The sequence below is a fragment of the Grammomys surdaster genome, unplaced genomic scaffold, assembly GCF_004785775.1.
Source record: "Grammomys surdaster isolate TR1022 unplaced genomic scaffold, NIH_TR_1.0 351, whole genome shotgun sequence".
Classification (NCBI taxonomy): domain Eukaryota; kingdom Metazoa; phylum Chordata; class Mammalia; order Rodentia; family Muridae; genus Grammomys; species Grammomys surdaster.
Genome location: NW_021604770.1, coordinates 132,430 through 154,082, shown reverse-complemented (window position 1 = coordinate 154,082; position 21,653 = coordinate 132,430). Strand labels below are relative to the sequence as shown.

The window sequence follows — 21,653 nt, the reverse complement described above, 5'->3', positions numbered from 1 at the left end:
ACCTTGTGTACAGATGCACAGACAGACACACATAAACATAAAGTAAATCTTCTCAAATAAAATAAAGAATAAAACAGATCTACTCACTGTAATACTGCAAACTCTAAGATAATGCACAAAGCATAAAGAAAAATAAAATGCATGGAAAGAAATGGGGAAAAAATGTTACCTCCAGAGGAAATGATAAACTACTAAATACAAGAGAACCACTAGTGGTATTAGACCCTACCAGCAGAGAAACAAGACAAAAGGCAGATAATAAAAAACCAGATTTACTAACTGCTTTACATGCTCCATGACCAATGTAAAAAAGCAAACAATAAAGAGATCCTACTCACAACTGCAAAAGCAATATAAACGGTAACACAAACAATAGCAAATAATCTTAGCAAAAGCATGAAATTCAGCCAATACAAAAGCCAATACAATACATGAAAATGCCAATTTTCACGAAACATTTATGCTTTACTTTATATATTTGATAAGTTCTAGTAAAAAATCCTATAGAATTTGGGAGGGGAAAATTAAAACTTATTCTCAACATTATCTAAAATTATAAGGCCATCAAGAAATTTGGCGGAAATATGCTAATTTAGATCAAACACTTTGGTAACAAACACTTCATATAGCTATCTTCCTCAATTGTAGCTCATGAGAGTCTCCAATTCACAATCCTGCTTTATTTAGCTTTCAAGTCCTGAGATTACATATGTGAGCTATCACCTATGACCTCAACTTTCCTAAAAATTCTAGAAAATATATAGTTTTATTTTATTACAAAAAATGGGAAAAACCAAAGCTCAGAGCAGTTAGGTATAAGATGGTACAAAAGGGGGGGGGCGCAGAGTTCAAACTTCCATTCAGGAGCTCAAGACACAGCTCAATGCAATGTTTGACTGACATCCAAAAAGTCCAGGATTTCAATACTAGAAACATAAATCAAACAAAAACAATGCATCTCACTCAGGTCTATGTGATTGCAAAATCCAAGTTCACACTACATTAGGATGTGATATGCAAATATGAAAGCATGTTATAAAATAACAAGTAGAAGAAATTTGAATATACAAAAGAAAAGAAACACAGGACAGGTTTGGGAGATAATCAGTGTACTGCCTGGCACGCAAGGATTAGAACCTGAGTTCAAGTCCTAGAAACCATTTAAAAAAATAAATATGTGATGTGGATTTGTGACCCTAGCACAGGGTGGAAACAGGAACATTCCTGTGGCTCACTCACTGGCCATTCAGTAAGTCTAGCCTTGTTCAAAAAACTGGTTCCTGAGAGTGACATTGAAGGATGTCCTCTGACCTCCACACATGCACCTGCACCCACATACAAATGCACAAAATAAGAAAACAAACTGGGCATCCCAGGAAACAAATCACATTAATTGAAGAATTTTATATAAAAACAGCAGCACATGGGGTTGAGAGATGGCTCAGTAGTTAAGAACATGTATTGCTCTTGCAGAAGAACAAGGTTCAATTCCCAGCATCATCACAGTGGCTTACAACTGTCTTTAACCAGACAATCTGAATCCTTCTTCTGACTTTCATGGGCACACATGTGGTACACAAACATACACATAGACAAAACATTCACATACATAAAATATAAAAAAACTAAAAAAAAAATTTAAAAAGAAAAGCAGGACAAATATATAATGATGATGAGTTTTACACTTCCAAATACAGGGCATCCAGAGTCCCATTTCACAGCATTAAAAAAAAAAAGTATGACTTAAAAATAAAGACAAAAGCCGGGCGTTGGTGGCGCACGCCTTTAATCCCAGCACTTGGGAGGCAGAGGCAGGCGGATTTCTGAGTTCGAGGCCAGCCTGGTCTACAGAGTGAGTTCCAGGACAGCCAGGGCTATACAGAGAAACCTTGTCTCGAAAAACCAAAAAATAAATAAATAAATAAATAAATAAATAAATAAATAAATAAATAAAGACAAAATTTCCATATGTAAATATTCTATATGTATATTCACTTTTTGCATTTTTACATACTTTTTGTTTGTTTGTTTTTCAAGACAGGGTTTCTCTGTGTAGTCCTGGCTGTCCTGGAACTCACTCTGTAGACCAAGTTGGCCTCAAATTCAGAAATCCACCTGCCTCTGCCTCCCAAGTGCTGGGATTAAAAGCGTGCACAACCATTGCCTGACTTTTACATGTGCCAAAACTGCCCGACTTTTACATGCATTTTTGAGGGTATATGTCAGTGGTATGTGGTATCTGAGCATGCAGAGGCCAGAGGAAGATGTCAGGAACCTTACTGTCTTTTATGACTCTCTCTCAATGGGCTTGAGACAGAGTCTCTCACCAAACTGAAAGAAAGCTCACCATTTCAGCCAGGTTGTCGCCAATAAGCTCCCAATCTGTTTCCTTCTACTAAAAACAGATTTGTAGGCATGCAAAGCCACAACCAGCTTTTGGGTTTTTTTAATGTATGAGTTTAGGGACTCAAGTTCAGAACCTCATATTGCATAACAAATGCTTTTTCCCACTGAGCCATCTTCTCAACCCAATACAGTACACATATTGGCAATGTCCATAGTGAGGATCAAATCCAGAGTCTCAAGCATTCTAGATAGGCCTTCTACCATTAAGCCAAACGTCCAGCCACAATAAATTTTTAATTAACAAAAAACTAAAAACATTTATAACTCAAAAAATTATAATCTGAACCATAAAGCAATCAAAATGAGACAAAGATTTTGCTATAAACAAAAGCAGGTGAGGCATGGTTAGACATAGTGAAGCAAGAGGATGGTAAGGCCCACACACCTGAGCTGAGCAGTAAGACCCTATCTCAACAAACAAAATCAGAATGATTTCTAATGTCTGAATATAGCATAACAAAAAATAAAATGTGCACCCCAAACCTACCTTTATGGAAAAAGAACATACACAGACATCAAAGGGAAAATAGAAGGAAATAATTTCAATGTCTAATTATCCAATTACTGTAGAATGTCTATAATGCTGAATGTCTTACTCCAAGAAACTAAACACCATTATTATCAGAGTCCAAGATGAATGGTATTTGGTGAAACTGGAAATATAGAAACTGTATTTATATATAATTAACAAGTAGTGCTCTTTAATACCACTAAGGGAGATCCAAATTAGTATACATAGGTTTTTCCAGGGAAATGTTAGCATCACAGAAGTCAAAATAGATCAGAGGTAGAATGAATTTCATGATAGAAAAAAACATGATAAGCAAATAACAAAGGGGCTCTATTGAAGCAACTGATTTAAGTTAACAGCTTCTTCTTTTCCACTGCTGGGCAATGAAGAGATAAAGGTAATGGGGCTGGGGAAAGAAGGGGAGGGACAGTCAAACTACAAAGGCCATGGTACAGTTTGAATGTACACGATAGACAGGAAGGAAGCATGGCTTTAGGAGTGACAGCTTCAAATACAACTGGGTTCCCACATCCTACGGTCCATACCCATGGAACCCACCCACATACTGGAGAAGATGGTCCTATATTAAACATGTCAAATGCTTTTACTTTTATTAGTCACTGAATAACACAGTGTAACAACTACTAAAATAGCATCAACACTGTTTTAGAAATTTTAAGTAACTGACAAATGATTTAAAGCATGAAAGGATGTTGAAAGGTTATGTGTAAATGTTTATAGATTTTTTTTTTAACATACAAGACTTGAGCACTCACGATTTTAGCATCCATGAGCTGCAGTGGGACAGTGAGCATGTTTTAAAACATAGCTCTAGTTCAGCATATCAGGATGTGAAAGGAAGGATTGGAAAGAAAGCAAATGGGGAAAAGATAACCACACAAGGATCTCTTACTGAAACCCAGGTATGATACGTCAATGACGGGCTAAATAAAAATATAAGCAGAGAAAGAAACAAGAAATGCCCTGAAATGAAGCTGATTTAACAATAAAAACAAATCAAAAGGACTTTATGATGGTTAGATAACAGGAAGAAGACATGAAGGATGGTATCAAACTTTAACTGAGAAACTAAAAGGAGTGTGGCTCCCAAGTCCTGGGGCAAAGTAAGACAAAGAAAAGCAACAGCTGGCTGGGTTGGAAGCAGGATTTGGCTTGAAATGGAAGTTGCTATCATTAACACAAAAATAAAAAACTTAAATAACATACTTTATCTGCTAGATGAACACAGGAAAAATTAATCTTAATTGCAATTATTAGTGAGACAGTAGGAAAATCGGTATTCTTACAGTTAGGCAGAATGCAGAAGAAAAAAGCACTAATTTTCTGGCAGGTCTAAATAGGCCAAAATAAGTTCAAAAATATTCTATACCTCATGTCACCACCAAAGATGACATTTATCTTTTTCCATTCTCTAGATGTTTTAATAATACTTATCCTCTGTCCATGTGTCAGTCTGTCTGCCTATCCATCTTTCACAAAATATTGAGTGTGTGGATGAACACATGAAGAATAAGTTAATGACTCAAGTGTTTCTGAGCTGCCTGGTCAATAATGATTCAAGTAACTGGATAATGAATACTGAAACCCAGAACTCGGGGTGTGACTGTGCCTCGGTGTACAGGAAGCCCTGGCTTCACTGCCTAGCCCTGCCAGAGAAGACGAAAATGGCTCAAAATTAACAAAGGTAAAAAAACCAGCACCTCAGGCTGGAGAGACAGCTCAATGGTTAGGAGCACTGGCTCCTCTTTCAAAGGTCCTGAGTTCAATTCCCAGCAACCACATGGTGGCTCACAACCATCTGTAATGAGATCTGATGCCCTCTTCTGGTGTGTCAAGGACAGTATGCTCATATACATTAAATAAATAAATAAATAAATAAATCTTTAAAAAAAAAAACCAGCACCTCATACATGGGAGTGGAAATGGGAAGTAACTCAATCTTTCTAGAAAACAATTCAGCCACTTACATCAAGATTTTAAGCAAAAATACCTTTGACACAGATCTGTTTTAAAATTTTACCTGACATTCTATATGAGATAATGGTATAAAGACATATACTTACTTACGAAGATGTCTAGGGCAGCATTGTTTTTAAAAATTATCACCAAAACTTCAGATTATATAAAAGTCTATAAATGGTGAAACATCTAAACAATTACATACTACGTAGTATTTGTTTTTAAGACAGGGTTTCTCTGTGAGATCTTCTTGGCTGTCCTAGATGCCTCCCCACACCCCCTATGTAGAGCAGGCTGGCTCCAAACTCACAGAGACCCCTCCTGCCTCTTCCTCCCATGTGCTGAGATTGAAGGCATGCACCACAGTGGTTTTAATAGGCATGGCCCTCACAGACTCATGTGTTTGAATGTTGCCTTCTTGGAGAAAGTGTGTCACTATGGAGGTGGGCTTTAAAGTCTTGTAGATCAAGATTTAGAACTCTCAGCTCCTTCTCTAACACCAGATCTGCCTGAATGTCACTATGCTTCCTGCTATGACAATAAAGGACTAGACCTCTAAACTGTGAACCAGCCTCAATTAACCGTTTTTCTTTATAAGAGTTAACAACAGTCATATTGTCTCTTCGCAGCAATGGAAACCCTAACTAAAACAGCCACCATGCCCAGTTAAGAACTACATATGTAGCTTTTGTGTGTATATGTGTGAATGAGTATGTGTGTGTGTGTGCATGTAAATGCATGTGTCCCCACTCATCTTGTTTTATGAGAGAATCTCTTGCGGGGAACTAAGACTTGCCAATTAGGCTTGGCTAAACAGCCTGAGAGCCCCAAGGAACTGCCCACCTCTACCTACCCAGAGACTTTTACATGGGTTTTTACATGGCGTTTTACATGGGTGCTAGAGATCAGACCTTAGGTCCTCACGCTTGGACTGCAAGCACTTTACCAACTGAGTCACTCCCTAGCCCGGTATGTAGAAATCTTAGAACACTAAACATATCCTAATATGAAATTACATTCCCAGAATAATGAATAAAAACAATAAATCACAGTGCTGGTAATCTGCTCAGCAGGTAAGAGCACTTGCTGCTTTTCCAGAGGAACTGAGTCCAGGAGATCCGACACTCTTCTGACTTCTGCAAACATCCACACACATGTAGTATACACACACACACACATACACACACACACACACACACACAAATATAAATAAAAATATTTTAAAAACAAGTTACACTAACTTGTGGTTAGAAATAATGCATAACTCTTATCATATACATAAAGAGAACATGAAAGTGTGGTCAGAAAACTTTTAAAAAATATTACCTCCAGCTGCTTTAGGTTTAATTCTTACTTTCCTCTTTATGTCCTTCTTTATTACTTGAATTTTTTTATAGAGTATATCAACTTTCTAATCAGAAAAAAAACAAAGCTATTTTCATTTGTAAAACAGAAAGCTCTGTTTCTAATTCTCAATGGTAATATAAAGGAAGAAAAAAAAGCCTATTTTCATCCATACATCTTTCTCTAGCACAGTGCTAAACTATTGACATATAGTTTTTCTTAGCTCTAAAAACCAGACACCTGTTTTACCTGTTTGTGAAACAATCCCAGAAACCTGTTAATAAGGGCCAGACTGTCTTCTTACCACTGCCTTGTTCTGCACTGACCTTGCATATTAACACATGCTACTCAAACAGAAAGCAAAAGCAAAATCCATGTATACTCCTTGCTAAAGACCTTTATTTTCATCTGAAAATTTTATTTTCTTCTTGAAAAAAAATCATATGGTCAAGTTCACCCAACGAAAATATAATTATCAATCAAACTCAAAAATCAACGTTTAAATCGGCACTTGGGAGGCTGAGACAAGAGGACTGCTGCAAGTTTATGGTCAATCACGGGGTATATGGTGAGTTTAAACTAGACAGGGCTACACAACAAAATCTTATCTCAAAAGAAACAAAACAACAAATAAGGAACATAATCAGTTTGGGAGATGGTGGGAAATCCCAGGAAAAAAATAGCACAGACCCCAGCCCTAAAATCCACTAGGAAAAAACTAGATTTTTAAGCTTGCATGTGCTTCAGCTTCTTCGTTCATAAAGTGACACCACAAATGCATGGCTTCTGTATATAGCACACATCTAGTTTGCTGCAAGTTTCAGACGCTACTGCCATCTCTGCGTTGTTACAGGAACATCGACTGAGACTAAACATCCTATAAAGCTTTCCTGCACTTCCCAGCAGAAACTTTATTTGCATGAAACACATAACAACCTTTGCCAATGCCAATAATAAAAATTTCTTCAGGCTAAAGTAAGTTGTATCTAGCTCCTTCTTGTGCTTTTAACATCAAAAGTAAGTCTAGGCATACCAGATACAAACAGGTAATGTTTTGAATGAGTAAATAAAGAGATAAACTACTTAAGTATCTAAAGGAAAAGCATCATGCCAGGCATGGTGGCAGGTACCAATTACTCCAGCATGTGGGTGGTGGAGGCAGGAAGAAGTTCAAGACCAGCTTTAGCATCATAGTGAGTGTAAGGCCTCCTGCCTTAAAAGGGGGTGAGGGAGAGCTTTTCTCTAGAAAAAAACTCAATTGGTAAACTAAAATAGCTGTGTAAAGGAAACTAAAATTAAACAAATTCTTCTAGAAAAGCTGAAATAAAACAATGAGCCAGACCAGTGGCACACATTAAACCAGTAGCAGAATAATCTTAAACCAAACAAATACAGTAGTGGAAACAAATTACTTCTGTGTCCTTTACTGGCAGGATCTATCTTACAACACTGAAATAAAAGACTGATAATTTTTTACCTCTGCTAATGTATAATTCAAATTTAAACAAAAAAAAAAATGAGCAACACACATACATGCAGACAGGCTAGTTGTTAAAAAGCAGAAAAAAAGTATTTAGTTTGCCTTTAACTACCAAGAAAACAGACTAATAAAAAGTAATAAAAAGTAGTGGCGCACACCCTTAATCCCAGCACTTGGGAGGCAGAGACAGGCGGATTTCTGAGTTCGAGGCCAGCCTGGTCTACAGAGTGAGTTCCAGGATAGCCAGGACTACACAGAGAAACCCCGTCTCGAGAGAAAAAAAAAAAAAAAAAAAAAAAAAGCTAGTGAAGTCAAAGAAAGCTTCCCTACAAACAGAAGGGAAGGGTGTGGAAAGGAAGACAAAGGAACTTCCTGCTGGGAAGAGTTTGCCCTAAAGGAACACATCAAGGAAAAGAAAGTAAATGGAAGACACTTAAGCTCACTTTTAAAAGGCAATCGACAACAAAGAGTTAACAATGCATACAGTCAAACCAAAATTTTATCACAATCTACAAGGAAGAAGGAAACGTTAATTCAGGCTGAAGGATTAAACTTGTTCAAAATACTTTTTAAAAATTACTTGAAAGAACATTGACTGATTCAGCCAAACATGGTAACTCAAATCTGTGATCTCAACACATGAAAGTTGAGGCAGAAGACTACCACAAATTTGGGCAAATCTGGACTAACTACAATGTGAGTTATAGGCCAGACTAAGGTACAAAGTAGACTATATCTTTAAAAAAAAGGAAAGAAAAAGACTAAAAGAAAAGGATAAAGGAAGGGCATGTACTGCAGTCTACTTGACACAAGGACTATTAAATCTACCCCAACAAAACCTGAGTCCTTTAACTATGGTACTAATTATATAAATGGAAGTAGTGATACTTTAGTATTTGAAAATTACTTGGTCTCTTAATTTAAAATTACATCTGCACTATAACATAGACAGTAAAAAGATAAAGGTAAGTAAAAAAAACAGTAAAACTCAAATTACAAAGTATAAACTAATGCTCTGTTAAGAATCAAAATGTTCTTTAATTACTGAGCAATTTCTTTTTTGTTTGTTTTGTTTTGTTTTTCGAGACAGGGTTTCTCTGTGTAGCCCTGGCTGTCCTGGAACTCACTCTGTAGACCAGGGTGGCCTCGAACTCAGAAATCCTCCTGCCTTTGCCTTCCAAGTGCTGGGATTAAAGGCATGCGCCACCACCGCCCGGCATACTGAGCAATTTCTAATTCAAAATCTCTTTTAGTGGCTTTGGAGTTTCTAAACCTTCATCTAAAACTTATCACAAGTTAATATACCATGGTAAATATTTCTTAACTATCCATTTTAGTTCAAATAAAAAGCAATAAAACCAGGGACAATGAGTTGATTTCCAAAGGTATTAATTCTTCCTCAACTCCAAAAAAAAAAGAAAAGAACCACCAACACTAAATTATTTTCCATAGACAAATTAGCATATGACAGTCTTTTTCTTGAGAAAAATAAATATTAGGTGACCAACAACATAATTATTACCACACACCAAAAAACAAGACACAGTAAAAGCTTTTCTGAATTGTGTACAAAGAAAAATGCCTTAAAAATATATTCACTAGAAAACACACTGTGTTCTAAAAACGTACAGTAGAAAACCCATTCTAGCTTACTCACATTGTAAAGTGGAGATAAGGTTTAGTGACAGCAGTAGCTGGCGATGACTTCTTTGGTGATCCTGAGTGACAACTCATCTCAAAAATCGATAAAGCATTCTCATCTTCACTATCATCTAAAATCAGACTTTCTACATCTGTGAGACGAAAAGCACAAGAATTATAAACTCATATAATAACAATGCTTTTTAAAAGCCAAAGAAAATGGGTTAAAATCAGGTGACATCAGCTAATACACTATCCAGTAAAAATACAGATGAATCAGATAAAAGGATGACACTGTAGCATTTTTCTAATTTATAAACATAAGGAGCATGATTCCATCACATTTATAAATTATTCATACCTACTATGAACTGTAATTTGGGAGACTGCTGACTAACAGTCTAGGAAAGAAATGGTGGCCTCACAAAATACACCCTGTGAGTTTAATTGAAACCAAACCAGCCCATTTCATATCCCATTCAGGTACTAAGGCAGCTGAGCAAAAGCCAGTTCTTACAAAAGCAACAATAAGGAAACTGAAAAAAAAAAAACAAAAACTGACCAGTTCTTTTTAAATGACCTCACGTTTCAATGAAAAAATGTGCCTAGTTAACATAACATTCAGGTAGGAGGGACTAATAAAACTCTAGCACTTGAGAAACAGAGACAGGTGGACCTCTGTCAGTTCAAGGCCAGACTGATCTGTATATCAATTTCCAGGCCAGCCAAAGCTACCGAGTGAAATTCTTTCTTTAAATATTAATTAATTAAAAACTAATTAATTAATTAATTTTAGATTTATTTATTTTATGTATGTGAATACACTGTAGCTATCGTCAAACACACCAAAAGAGGACATCAAATCCCATTACAGATAGTTGTGAGCCATCATGTGGTTTCTGGGAATTGAACTCAGGACCTCTGGAAGAAAAGTCAGTGTCTTAACTCCAGCCCTAGTTAATTAATTTTTAAAATGGAAGAAGAAAAAGAAGAATTGGGGGAGCTGGAGAGATGGCTCAGCAGTCATGAGCACTTGCTGCTCTTCTGGAGGACCAGAGTTGCTAGCACCTAGTTGTCAAGTAGCTAATAACCACTTGTATTCTAGCACCAGAAGATCCAATGTATAACATATACTAACACAGACACATAAACATATATAAAAATAAATTTTAGAAAAAATGCATACTGCCCATGCAAAGGACCCAGCACCACACCAAGCAGCTCACAATTGCCTGTAACTGGAGCTCCATCAGGAGCTCTAGCCTCTGCAGGCACCTTCCTTCAAGTACACATACCCACATATAAATACATATTTAAAAATAAAGTAAGTCGGGCTGGAGAGATGGCTCAGTGGTTAAGAGCATTGACTGCTCTTCCAAAGGTACTGAGTTCAATTCCCAGCGACCACATGGTGGCTCACAACCATCTGTAATGGGATCTGATGCCCTCTTCTGGTCTGGCTAAAGACAGCTACAGTGTACTCATATAAAGAACATAAATAAATCTTAAAAAATAAAAAAATAGAAAAAAATAAAGTAAGCCATTAACAAACAAACAAATAAAAAAATAGAGTTAGACCGTCAGTATCAACTCAGAGTGAAAGTGCACCCATTCAAGTAGCATTAGTTCTCCTACGGGCTGGAAGATTATTACTCAGTGAATTATCTATAATTAAATTTCCACTGAGAACACAATACTTTTCCAGAACTTAAGTATTAACACATATATTTCACATACTACTAAAAGTGCCAATTCAGTAGATAAATGCAGTGCTCTATGTGTAGCAGGTAAAGAACTGATATTGCCAGAAATCAATTCTGCTCACACACAGTGCAACACACCTGTGATGTCAGCTACTCAAAAACTGGAACATAGTAAGACCCTAGGTCTTACTTCCTTCCTTCCTTGGAAGGAGAAGGGAAGGGAGACAGAGAGTAGGGAGGGGAGGGGAGAAGAAAAGAGAGAAGGAAATAGGAAAGAAGAAAAAAGAGAAGAGAGAGGGAAGGAGGGACAAAGGGAGGAAATATATACTTCTAAAACAAAGAATAGAACACTGTATAAAGATAAGATACAGGGATGGGGAGACAGCTCAGTGGTTAAAGTGCTTACCATAAGTTCAGCTCTCCAGAACCCACATAAATACCATGTGAGTATGGCAGCCCTCCTATAATCTCGGTCTTGGAAAGCAGAAACAAAAATTGACAGAGCAAGCTGGCTAGCAAAACTACACGCCAGGCTCTGGTTTGACTGGGACTCTGAATCAGTGAACTAGGTGAAGTACAAGTAAGGATGATGCCTGACATCAGCTGTATGCTCCAAAAGTACACACACCAGCATGCATGTGCACCCACACACAGAACATACACACGGCTAATAACCACACAAAAATGAGACAGAAAAAAATGAGGAGATAGAGAATTATTCAAGGAAGAAGAGTTAGTGGTGGCTTTTAAAAGCTAAACATTTAGTAAAACTAATAGTTTTAAATTTATTCGGGAAATAAGAGAAAATCTTTTAGGTGATAATGTCACAAACAAGGAAAGAATCAAGTCTAAGGAAAAATATTAAAGACTAAAACAAACTAGAAAATATATATAAAGTAATGAAAGACAAGGATTTATAACTTGAATAAAATGTAGTTGTTATTCCACTAATACATGCAACTTAGTTTTGTTGGATGGAAGTAAAGCACACTTTGCACTTACAAAAATAAAGTATATAAAAAAGAGAACATTGCCATAAAATGGAAATTCTCAAATGGAAAAAAATATCAAAAATCTCTCACAATAGGCAATTCCTTTACACTAAGTAAAGGGGGAATTAAAATAATTAAAAATAATATTAAATAATTAAAATTAAAATAATCAAGACACACTAAAAACAGAAGCAGGCAGGTCACCCAGGCCAGCCAGGAATACATAGTGAAATCCCACATTAAACAAACAAAAAATAAAACCCTCACTACTTCACCTTTAAACTTAATGGGTCTTATTTGATTTCAACATAAACCTAAAGTTTTGGGGGGACATTGGGGGGAAAGAGACAACGTTTCATACTGTCCTTCTAACTTGGCCCTCAAAAGATGACCTGAAACTTCAGAGCTTGCTTCTTCCACCTCTCAGTGGTACAGGTGTGCACCACCATGTCCAGCTAACACGGAACTGAGAGCTGAGTCAGGACCTTAGGCAAGGTAGACCAGCATGCCACTCACTGACTTATAGCTCCAGTAGATATTTCTTTTTTTCTCATGAAAATGTGTGATTTTTAGGATGATTTTCTGATTTTATCCAAAGTACAGGATTGAGGTTTAATTAAATTTAAAATTATGGACAATTAGGTTGAAATTTAATCGCTTACCAACAGCTCCCATTTTAGTCAGCACAAATGAAGAGTGCTCTGTCAACATCCAGATGAACTGCATCTACAGGAGCGCTATAACAAAGTGCAGACCGTGCAGACGGACTCCCTATGTTTGAATTGACTCAAATCTTACTAAGTGACCTTACATAACTCAAATTACTTATAACTCAAAGTGCTAAAGCTCCTCCGAACTCACTGTACTCTGATATGGATTAATGAATAATTTATGTAAGTACTTTATAATAAATATAAGCTATTATTACTATAGCCAACTTCCTTAGCAAAATCCCTATATTAAGAGTGAATAAACATTCACCAGGCAACCACCATTTATGGGCAACATGTGAGTTCTGAAATAGTCAGTTATTAGTGAAATAGATAAAGTTCTAACTAATCTTATGAAGAAATTTTTTTCTTATTTTCACAATACAAAAAAAGTAGTTTACAGTACCTTCTTTCTTGTCACTCTGGCTAATTTCTGCATGAGGAAATATTTTTTGCAGGACTGCTAAGATGTTGTTGAAACTTCTTTCTAGCAATGGCCTTATAATGGGAGACAGCGCCTGTCCTGAAGACATCACAGCACGTTGGGAAGCAGGTACAATGTTCTGCATTGCATGGTAGAAGTCTTGGGCACTGAGCACTATTGAGGAGACATCCAGCTGCAGTTTGTGACTGCTAGCATAGATCTGAGGGTAACGCCTCCGCAGGGCAATCAGGGCAGCTTCAGTGCACAGGGCCTTGATGTCAGCTCCACAGTAGCCTAATGCACAAAACAAGAAAAGTAACAAAGTTAAGCTAATTCTTCCCAAGACCATTATGGTTTGTTAATATATACATTTCTATCTAAAATAATTAGTAATTATGTACTATTTTATTGGCAAAATTGAAATGAACCCTTTAAAATCACCTAACAAAACTGTTCAATTAAGGGCTAAGTACTTATGACAAAAAATGTTCTAAGTATTTTAAATTAATAAAAACATAAGCTAATGACATTAATACAAAAAAGTCCTATATTATATGTCAAAAACCACCGACTACACTGTATAAACTTCTTCAGGGCAAGCTTTCAAAGAATAACAGCTACATTTCAATCTTTCATAACTAATCTTAATCAGTACTTTATCCACACACTATACCACTGTGCAGCATTGTTCATCTTTCTTTGATTTTATTTTGAGACCAAATCTCGCTAAACTGCCCAGGCCTTCTGCCCAGGCCTCCTGCCCTGGCCTACCAAGTACCTACGATTACAGGTGTGTGTCACCACTCCTGGCTTATTTTTTCGAATATTACTAACTTCCTAAACACATATGAAAAGCTGATACAAAAGTATGTATCAGAAGAATCTTCAGAAATTTGTAATTTACCATCAGATCTGAGCATAGTGCAATAGTTGCTAAGAATCAACTATCCAAAACACTGTAACTTAACATTGTAACTCATCCAACAGCTACAAAGCCGTTAAGGAAAAAAATTGTTTCCCACATTGACTTTCATTATATACCTATTTACTTCTACAAAACATACATTTAAAAAAAATTATCTGCTAAAGACCCATGTCACAAAAGGGAAAAACAAACAAAAAAAACTTCAGATTAGCCAAAGACTGTCTTTTCCTATCAACAACTAAATTAAACTTCACTTGGTCAGCCTTATCAATTACACCAGCAGGGGGAGCCATTTGAACAAGTTATAGAACATTGTTCCCTAAACTCAGGGATTGCTATTGAGTTTATCTTCCTCTTTATACTTCACATTGACCTTATGAAGCTTATAAATACCAAAATGAAAATGGTGGTTACAAAAGAGAAAAATAACTCATGATAACTTATAATCTGCGAGAATTTGCCTCAAAAACTATAAAAAGATTAAGCATAAATAACAATCTACCTCCCAAATAATTCTTCAGAATAATTATGCTTATCATTAGTCTTCCACTTTATACTTCTCCATTAATAAATTTTTAAGTACATTTTCCTTTGACATACAGTTGCTATACTATTTCAACAAAATGAGTACAGAACACCTGTATAACATTATACAGAGGAAATCATCACAAGTACATGAATTTGGTAAAATAAAAATAAACTACCATCATCAAATAAGAACCATATTTTATATTTCTGATAAATATATGCACAGTTAATGAACATGCAGTGGTCCTCTTTACAACAGCAGCTCAAGTTAACGGGAAAAGCTCAGAGGCCGACAAGATGCAACAGCAACTAAATTCATAAATTCTCCAAGAACATAAAGCACTATATTTGCCATAATAACATGTTAATTATATACAATGACAATATACTATTCATTCTTTCATAATTTGAGTCCACAAAATTGAATTTATTAACAACAACAGACTCCATTTTCTAAAGGAAATTTTCAGTGGATAATCACAATCAACAGACAAAAAAAGGCAGAAAATATTTTCTTTATCTACTTGTGAGAAAGTTACTGGCCTGTATCTGTGGTTCTCAACTTTAAAAAATTATCAGAATGGAGTGGAGAGGAAAGAGAGAGAAGGGAAAATGGAGGCAGATGTCACGTGTCTCCTACAGTCTAAGGTAGCTGGTATATCTAGGTTGGGTATTGGGTTACACCTCTGAGTGAGCATTTTGTTATTAACCATTACCAAACATATAATGCCTTTGATTAATCTTTAAAAAAAAAAATTATCAGAATGGCTGGGCAGTGGTGGCGCAAGCCTTTAATAACAGCACTTGGGAGGCAGAGACAGGTGGATTTCTGAGTTCGAGGCCAGCCTGGTCTACAGAGTGAGTTCCAGGACAGCCAGGGCTACACAGAGAAACCCTGTCTCGAAAAACAAAAACAAAACAAAAAATCATCAGAATGAATACAAACTCCCAGGTCCCAAAACAGTGAATCACTCTCTGAGAGTTTAAAATTAAGTATATATTTTGGGAAATTTTTATAAATTACTCTGATGCACAAAAAAGTTGAGAACCATTTATTTAATATCTGCTTCACTAGATTCAAATGCTGAATTAAGGTGCATCAGAATCATGGCCAAAATCACTATGCTTTAGATAAACATTGGCCTCCTAGGTAGGGCTCTTGTCCGGCTGTAATTGACAGCACAACTTGTACTCTCACAAGTGTTCTGGTTTAGCAAACAGATGATACTGAAAGAATAATACAACCTTAAAAGTTAAAAGTTTACACTTAATTTTTAAAGCATCCCTTTTCAAAACCCAGATTTCATACTCCTAAGCAATGCTCTACTGGACACTAACAGACTGAAGCAAAGAAAAATGGTTCTTTCATGTTACTATTAGGTGATAATTATTGTAAAGATTGAAAACATAACTATAAAGGATCAGATTAGAAACAAGGGTCAAAATTTTTATGAAGCTTTCTTAAAAAACAATTACAAACAAAATGAAGGCCTCAAATACAGATATTTCATAGACATGTTTTCACTGTTTTAAGCCTCTCACTGAAAATAAACAGAAAAATGTTAGATAATCATTTTTTTTTAAATATTTATTTATTTATTTTATGTGTATGAGTACACTGTAGCTGTCTTCAGACACACCAGAAGAGGGCATCCAATCTCATTACAGATGGTTGTGAGCCACCATGTGGTTGCTGGGATTTGAACTCAGGACCTCTGGAAGAACAGTCAGTGCTCTTAACCGCTGAGCCATCTCTCCAGCCCCTAGATAATCATTTTTATTAATTGTAAGCTATGATTTGTATAAATGTTGACACCAGCTTTTTATGAAATTTCTTTATTACTTAAAAAGAATACCTGATATCAATGCAAAAACCTCCAAATTATTTCAAAGTAAATATAAAAAGCCAACTATCCTTGCAGATATTCACCAAGACTGCATAATCTTTTGTTAGGCATAAATCTCACTAAACTGAAACCATATATGTTAAAACATCTTTGGGGTATATAGTAATATTCAAAATGAATTTAAAATTTATTACTGTTCTATTCCTACTTGAAGACCTGCATTTGACTACTCTTAACAAGAACTGGGTTCTTAAATGAAATTGATGCCATAACTGAACACACAATCATTTAATTTCAATGGAATTTTATTTAACTCATCAAGAAGCCAATAGTATATATAAACATATATCATACATACTACCAACCCATGAAAATAGGGAAGGCAAGAAGTTTCAGTCCAGTAAGAAATTACACTGTAAATATCTTTTAAAGACCAACTACAAGCTAAAATAAGTCACTTGGAAAAGTACAGAGTACTGACTGACCTTTGGAAACATATATGAAAACTGAGACTCAAATATTAAGATAAAGAATTAAAGTACAGTGTGCAACATCTCAGATGAAAGGTAGGGTAATAGAAAGTGATTTTAAAATAACTACTTAAGGGATTTCTCACTTCTTAAAGACGTCTGTAAACTTCAACTAAGGGTCATTCAGTGAGAGATTCAAAGAAAAATCTACAAAGGTTCCCAGTCTGATCTGAACTCTAATATTATAATATGATAAATAAAGGGGGGATCTAAAAAGGAAAGACTGGGTTTTGTTTTGTTTTGTTTCGTTTGAACCAAGTACCACCCTCTCCCATAAAGCAGCACAAGGCTTTGCAAAGATCAAGCCAAATGTACATGAAATGGGTCTGGCGCATGCTCTCTTATACCAGGCAAAGCTTAAATTGGTGTAGTGCTGGAGAGATTTACGTTTTCTCCTCACCAGAAGATGTCGAGGTCTTTGTGGTTCAAAAGCTGAGGGATGCTGCTTCGGAGATGGAAGTCCCTGTGGATGAAGAGGATAATTCGGATGTAGCTAACTGAATGGACTAATGTTCTATTTAAGTTTTAATTATTTGATAGTGGATCACAATAAAATTTTTTTTTTTTAGCTAAGTTGTTCTTTTTGGTTTTGGTAACTTTAAAGTTTTCCCAAGGAGATGTTATTAATGGATTTATTTGAAAGACTTCTTCATAATGCTTAAAATATTCATGAAGACAGGTAGTTTTTTTATTTGTTTTTTATATTTTACAGAGTATGAAAAAAAAACATGAAATGAGTTTAGTGCATGCTCTCTTTGCCAAGAAGGACAAAGAATGAGGGGACTTTCCTTTGTGTACATTCAGTAACTGCTGACCTCTTATTTCAGACCTAATTAGAGAGAGGAAGCCTGGAGTCTGCCTCCGTGGTTATCAGTACTCTCATCCTCGTAGGGCAGCAATGCTGATTTACTCTGTGGGTGACGTCTTCTACTGTGATGTATTTAAACTAAACTGAAAGTTTTCTATTTGAGGCAATACTGGTAAATACCAGTAAGTATTTTCTTTGGTGATTCTTCCCACCCAGCTCCTTCCTAGACTACAGGAACAAAGCTGAGCCCATTAGTCCTGTCCAAAAAGCATAGGAGACTCATTGAAATGTCTGAGAAGGGATAATTCCTAAAAGGAAACACTGTAGTAATATGAAGGATATTCAGCATTCAATGAAACCCATTTTACTTCTAAGCTTTGTTCATCAAACACCTGACAAAATGAAAATTCAATTCAGAGAAATTTTAAGTGAAACATTTTTATAACTTTTAAATATCAATGCAGAGCCATCTATCACACAGTTAAAGACATAAAAACTGTACTCATTCACATTTCAACATAAAGGGGAAGGGACGCTGAGTAGGACAAGCAGTGACAGTCAAAAAGTTCAAATAGGAGCACTCACCAACACATTTTTCTGCCAATTCTCCTAAAAATGCATCAGACAGTTTTGGATTCCAATCCCGGGTATGGATCTGCAAGATGTGCTTTCTGGCCTAAGAAGAAGAGTACAGTGGCATAAGACAGCACCGCTTCTCGTGTTTGCTGTAACAATTCTGACTGTAACCCAACACTAAGTTGTTATCTGTTTTAAAAGAATTTTAAACACCTTGGCATTCACATCAACCTATTAGTTATAAAACCTAAGATTATGAGGTCTGGAGAGATGGCTCAGAGGTTAAGAGCACTGCCTGCTCTTTCAGAGGTCCTGAGTTCGATTCCCTGTGACCACATCCCACAACCATCCATAATGGGATCTGATGCCATCTTCTAGTGTGTCTGAAGACAGCTACAGTGTACTCACATACATAAAAAAGAAAAATGGAAAGAAAAAAAACCCCTAAGACAGTCTAGTCTTCGTTTCATGAGTTTAGACAATTAATGTTCTAAGAGGTAAAGAAGCTTTACTGGTGGCATTAAATAGTGAATCACTAATGTGTGACTAGAAGTTAAAACTGAATTTTACTTTCCTACATACCACCTTTTATAATTTATTTAGTATTAGTGGTGGGGAGGTAGGCAGGGGTGTGCATACATGTTACATCACATGAAAACTGTTGGGATCATCTCTCTGCTCTGACTACAGAATCTGGGGATCAAATTCATGTCATCAGAATTCCATGACAAGTGCTTCTTCTCATAAAGCTGTCAACAGCCCTAGACTGCTTTTACAGCAATACTTCAAACATTGCCTCCAATGTCTTCTAATGGTCTCTTGAACAAACTCTACTGCAATCAAAGCTATGCAACCATGGTGAGAATCACTGGTAACTTAAAACCTGCTAAATACACCACCGGAAGGTTTTCCTCCTATTAGCAACAAGTGAGAAACAGATCCCACCCATGCTCTCACTGATGCTCTATTCATCTGGCTTCAAGAATATCTATCTATCCCCACATTCCTCACCTACTGCCTAAATACTACGTGAGAACACAAGTCAACATAGATCTCTTCCAGAAGCCAGGCCCAAGAACACTAACAATGTCCCTATGAACAAAACATTTTCCCCATGAACTGGTAGGGCTACAACTCTGGGCTTAGCCTGTTGTTAAATATCACAAACTGGTGATTCTCTGTATCGAGACAGAATGTGCCAATTTGTCCATATCTCCTACAATTAAATCCACCTCTAGTCCCTGAACTGTTCTGGTAGCTGCACCTGAGCAATGAAAATGAGACTACATCCAGGCCCAAGCCCACCCCAAGGCTCAGGGAACATCATAGAAGGGGCAGGAAGGATGTAAGAGTAAGAAGGGTGAGTGTGGGGCAATGTTGCTTTCTGACATGATGAGGCCACTTAAGGCATATATTCACAGCAGCTGTCATTACTGGCACAAGATGGGCAAAGAATGAAAGAGTGTTGCAGAAGGCCCCACCCCTGACTGAGGAGCTATTGGGGGTAATGGTAGGTTAACCATACTCCAGTAAATGACCCCAAACCCATTTATTATGTGTATATGGGCAGGACTAAGTAGACCCAGTGAGATAGTTTTTAAGGGAAGGGACTTAAGAGAACATGGAGTAGAGAGAAGAATGGGTTGCTACTGAGGGAGGGTCCAGGGCAATCTGAAGGGAGAAAATTGTGGGTGGATATGATCAAAACATATCATATACAACTATGAAATTATCAAAGAGTAAATTACAATATTTACAAAAGAGCAAGAGAGGCTATATATGCTGTCCGAATAAAAGTAAACTTTGTAGCATTTTGAAGCATTTAAATTCGTTTGTGGATCCAAATCTAAGTGAATGACGGATAGTTATGCAGACAGATGTCAAACTGAGGTATCAAAATGCCCTATGAAGGGCATAGTCTGCCTGGCACTCCTAATCACCACATCTGCTACATCTAGGTATGTAAACCAGGCGTCTCACAGACAACAATAGACACTTCTAGTACATCTTCTCCAATATGAGTTCATCATGGAAATTTAAAAAACAGATCAACACAAACAAAAATTTTAATTACAATTAGGAAGGAAAAACTTTTTATAACTTACTAAAAAAATAAATGACCATATATTAGTCTGTCTTTAGGGAAAATTTATAAATACCTCAACAAAATGGATAATATTTACTGGTTTTAGCTAACTACACTTGATATGTTAACTATGAAACTCTGAGTACAGGATATTTAAGGACATATTTTTAGGGAGGGTGGCTGGAGAGTTGGCTTAGCCCCAGATGCTCCATCTGTAACTTCAGCTTCAGGGGATCCAGTGCTCTCCTCTAGCCTCCATGAGAAGCATACATGCACTCAGTACATTTACATACATGCTGGCAAAATATGCATACTAATAAAAAATAAAAACAACTAAATTTTTTAAAAAGTTTACTGGGGAAAATAGAAGAGATGTAAAAAATAAACCAATATGTTTATAGTCAGCTGATTTCCAACTGAAATGTTAAAATCAAATATTTAAGAAAAATGACTCTTATATTTTTGGTTGTGAGCCTAGCCTTTAACGGCTGAGCCATCTTGGAGAGAGCAACAATACCAGCCAACCAGAGCTCCCAGGGTCCAAACCACCAGCCTGGGAGCACATATGGAGAGATCCATGGCTCCAGCTTTATATGTAGGGGAGAATGGCATAGGTGGGAGAGGAGTCACTAGAGACACATACAAGCATTAACTAGAAGTGCTACACAAGATTTTTTTTTTTTAAGTATTAACTAAGATATCCCATAAGCAAAAATTAGTGAAAATACAACCTTCAAAGCTTCTGCTGCTGAACTTTGGGGGCAGGTTACTGGGGCCTGCTGGGAACAGAACTTCTAAAAGGCAACTATGTCTGCAAGGCTGTAGTGCAAGGCCATTTTTGCTGGCTATAAGCAAGGTCTCTGGAACCAAAGAAAGCACACAGCTCTTCTTAAAATTGAAGATGTTTATGGTCAAAACTGAATTCTATCTACTTGGGCAAGAAATGTGCTGAAGTGTAGAGAGAGGAAAACAAAAACAAAAACAAACAAACAAACCCAACACAGTAACTTCCTAAAGGAAAATCAAACAAAATCAAAGTAATTTAGGGAAAGGTAACTCAGGCCCATGAAGCAGTAGCATGGCTAGTACCAAATTCCAATGCAACCTTCCTGCAAAGACCATTGGCAGGGAATCATGTGATGCAATAGCCTTCCCAGACTTA

At 36.5% G+C, this 21,653-nt stretch overlaps 1 protein-coding gene across 2 annotated transcripts in view; it reads right to left on the bottom strand.

Moving 5' to 3' along the window:
- Atad2b (ATPase family AAA domain containing 2B) overlaps positions 1-21,653 on the bottom strand; it is a 107,658-nt gene that overhangs the window by 61,618 nt on the left and 24,387 nt on the right. For both annotated transcript variants that reach the window (XM_028779391.1, XM_028779392.1), the window contains exons 13-15: positions 18,415-18,505; positions 13,174-13,485; positions 9,379-9,514 (exon numbers count right to left, since the gene is read on the bottom strand). In XM_028779391.1, coding sequence (XP_028635224.1) covers positions 9,379-9,514; positions 13,174-13,485; positions 18,415-18,505 — 539 coding nt within the window. The remainder of the gene's footprint in view (positions 1-9,378; positions 9,515-13,173; positions 13,486-18,414; positions 18,506-21,653) is intronic.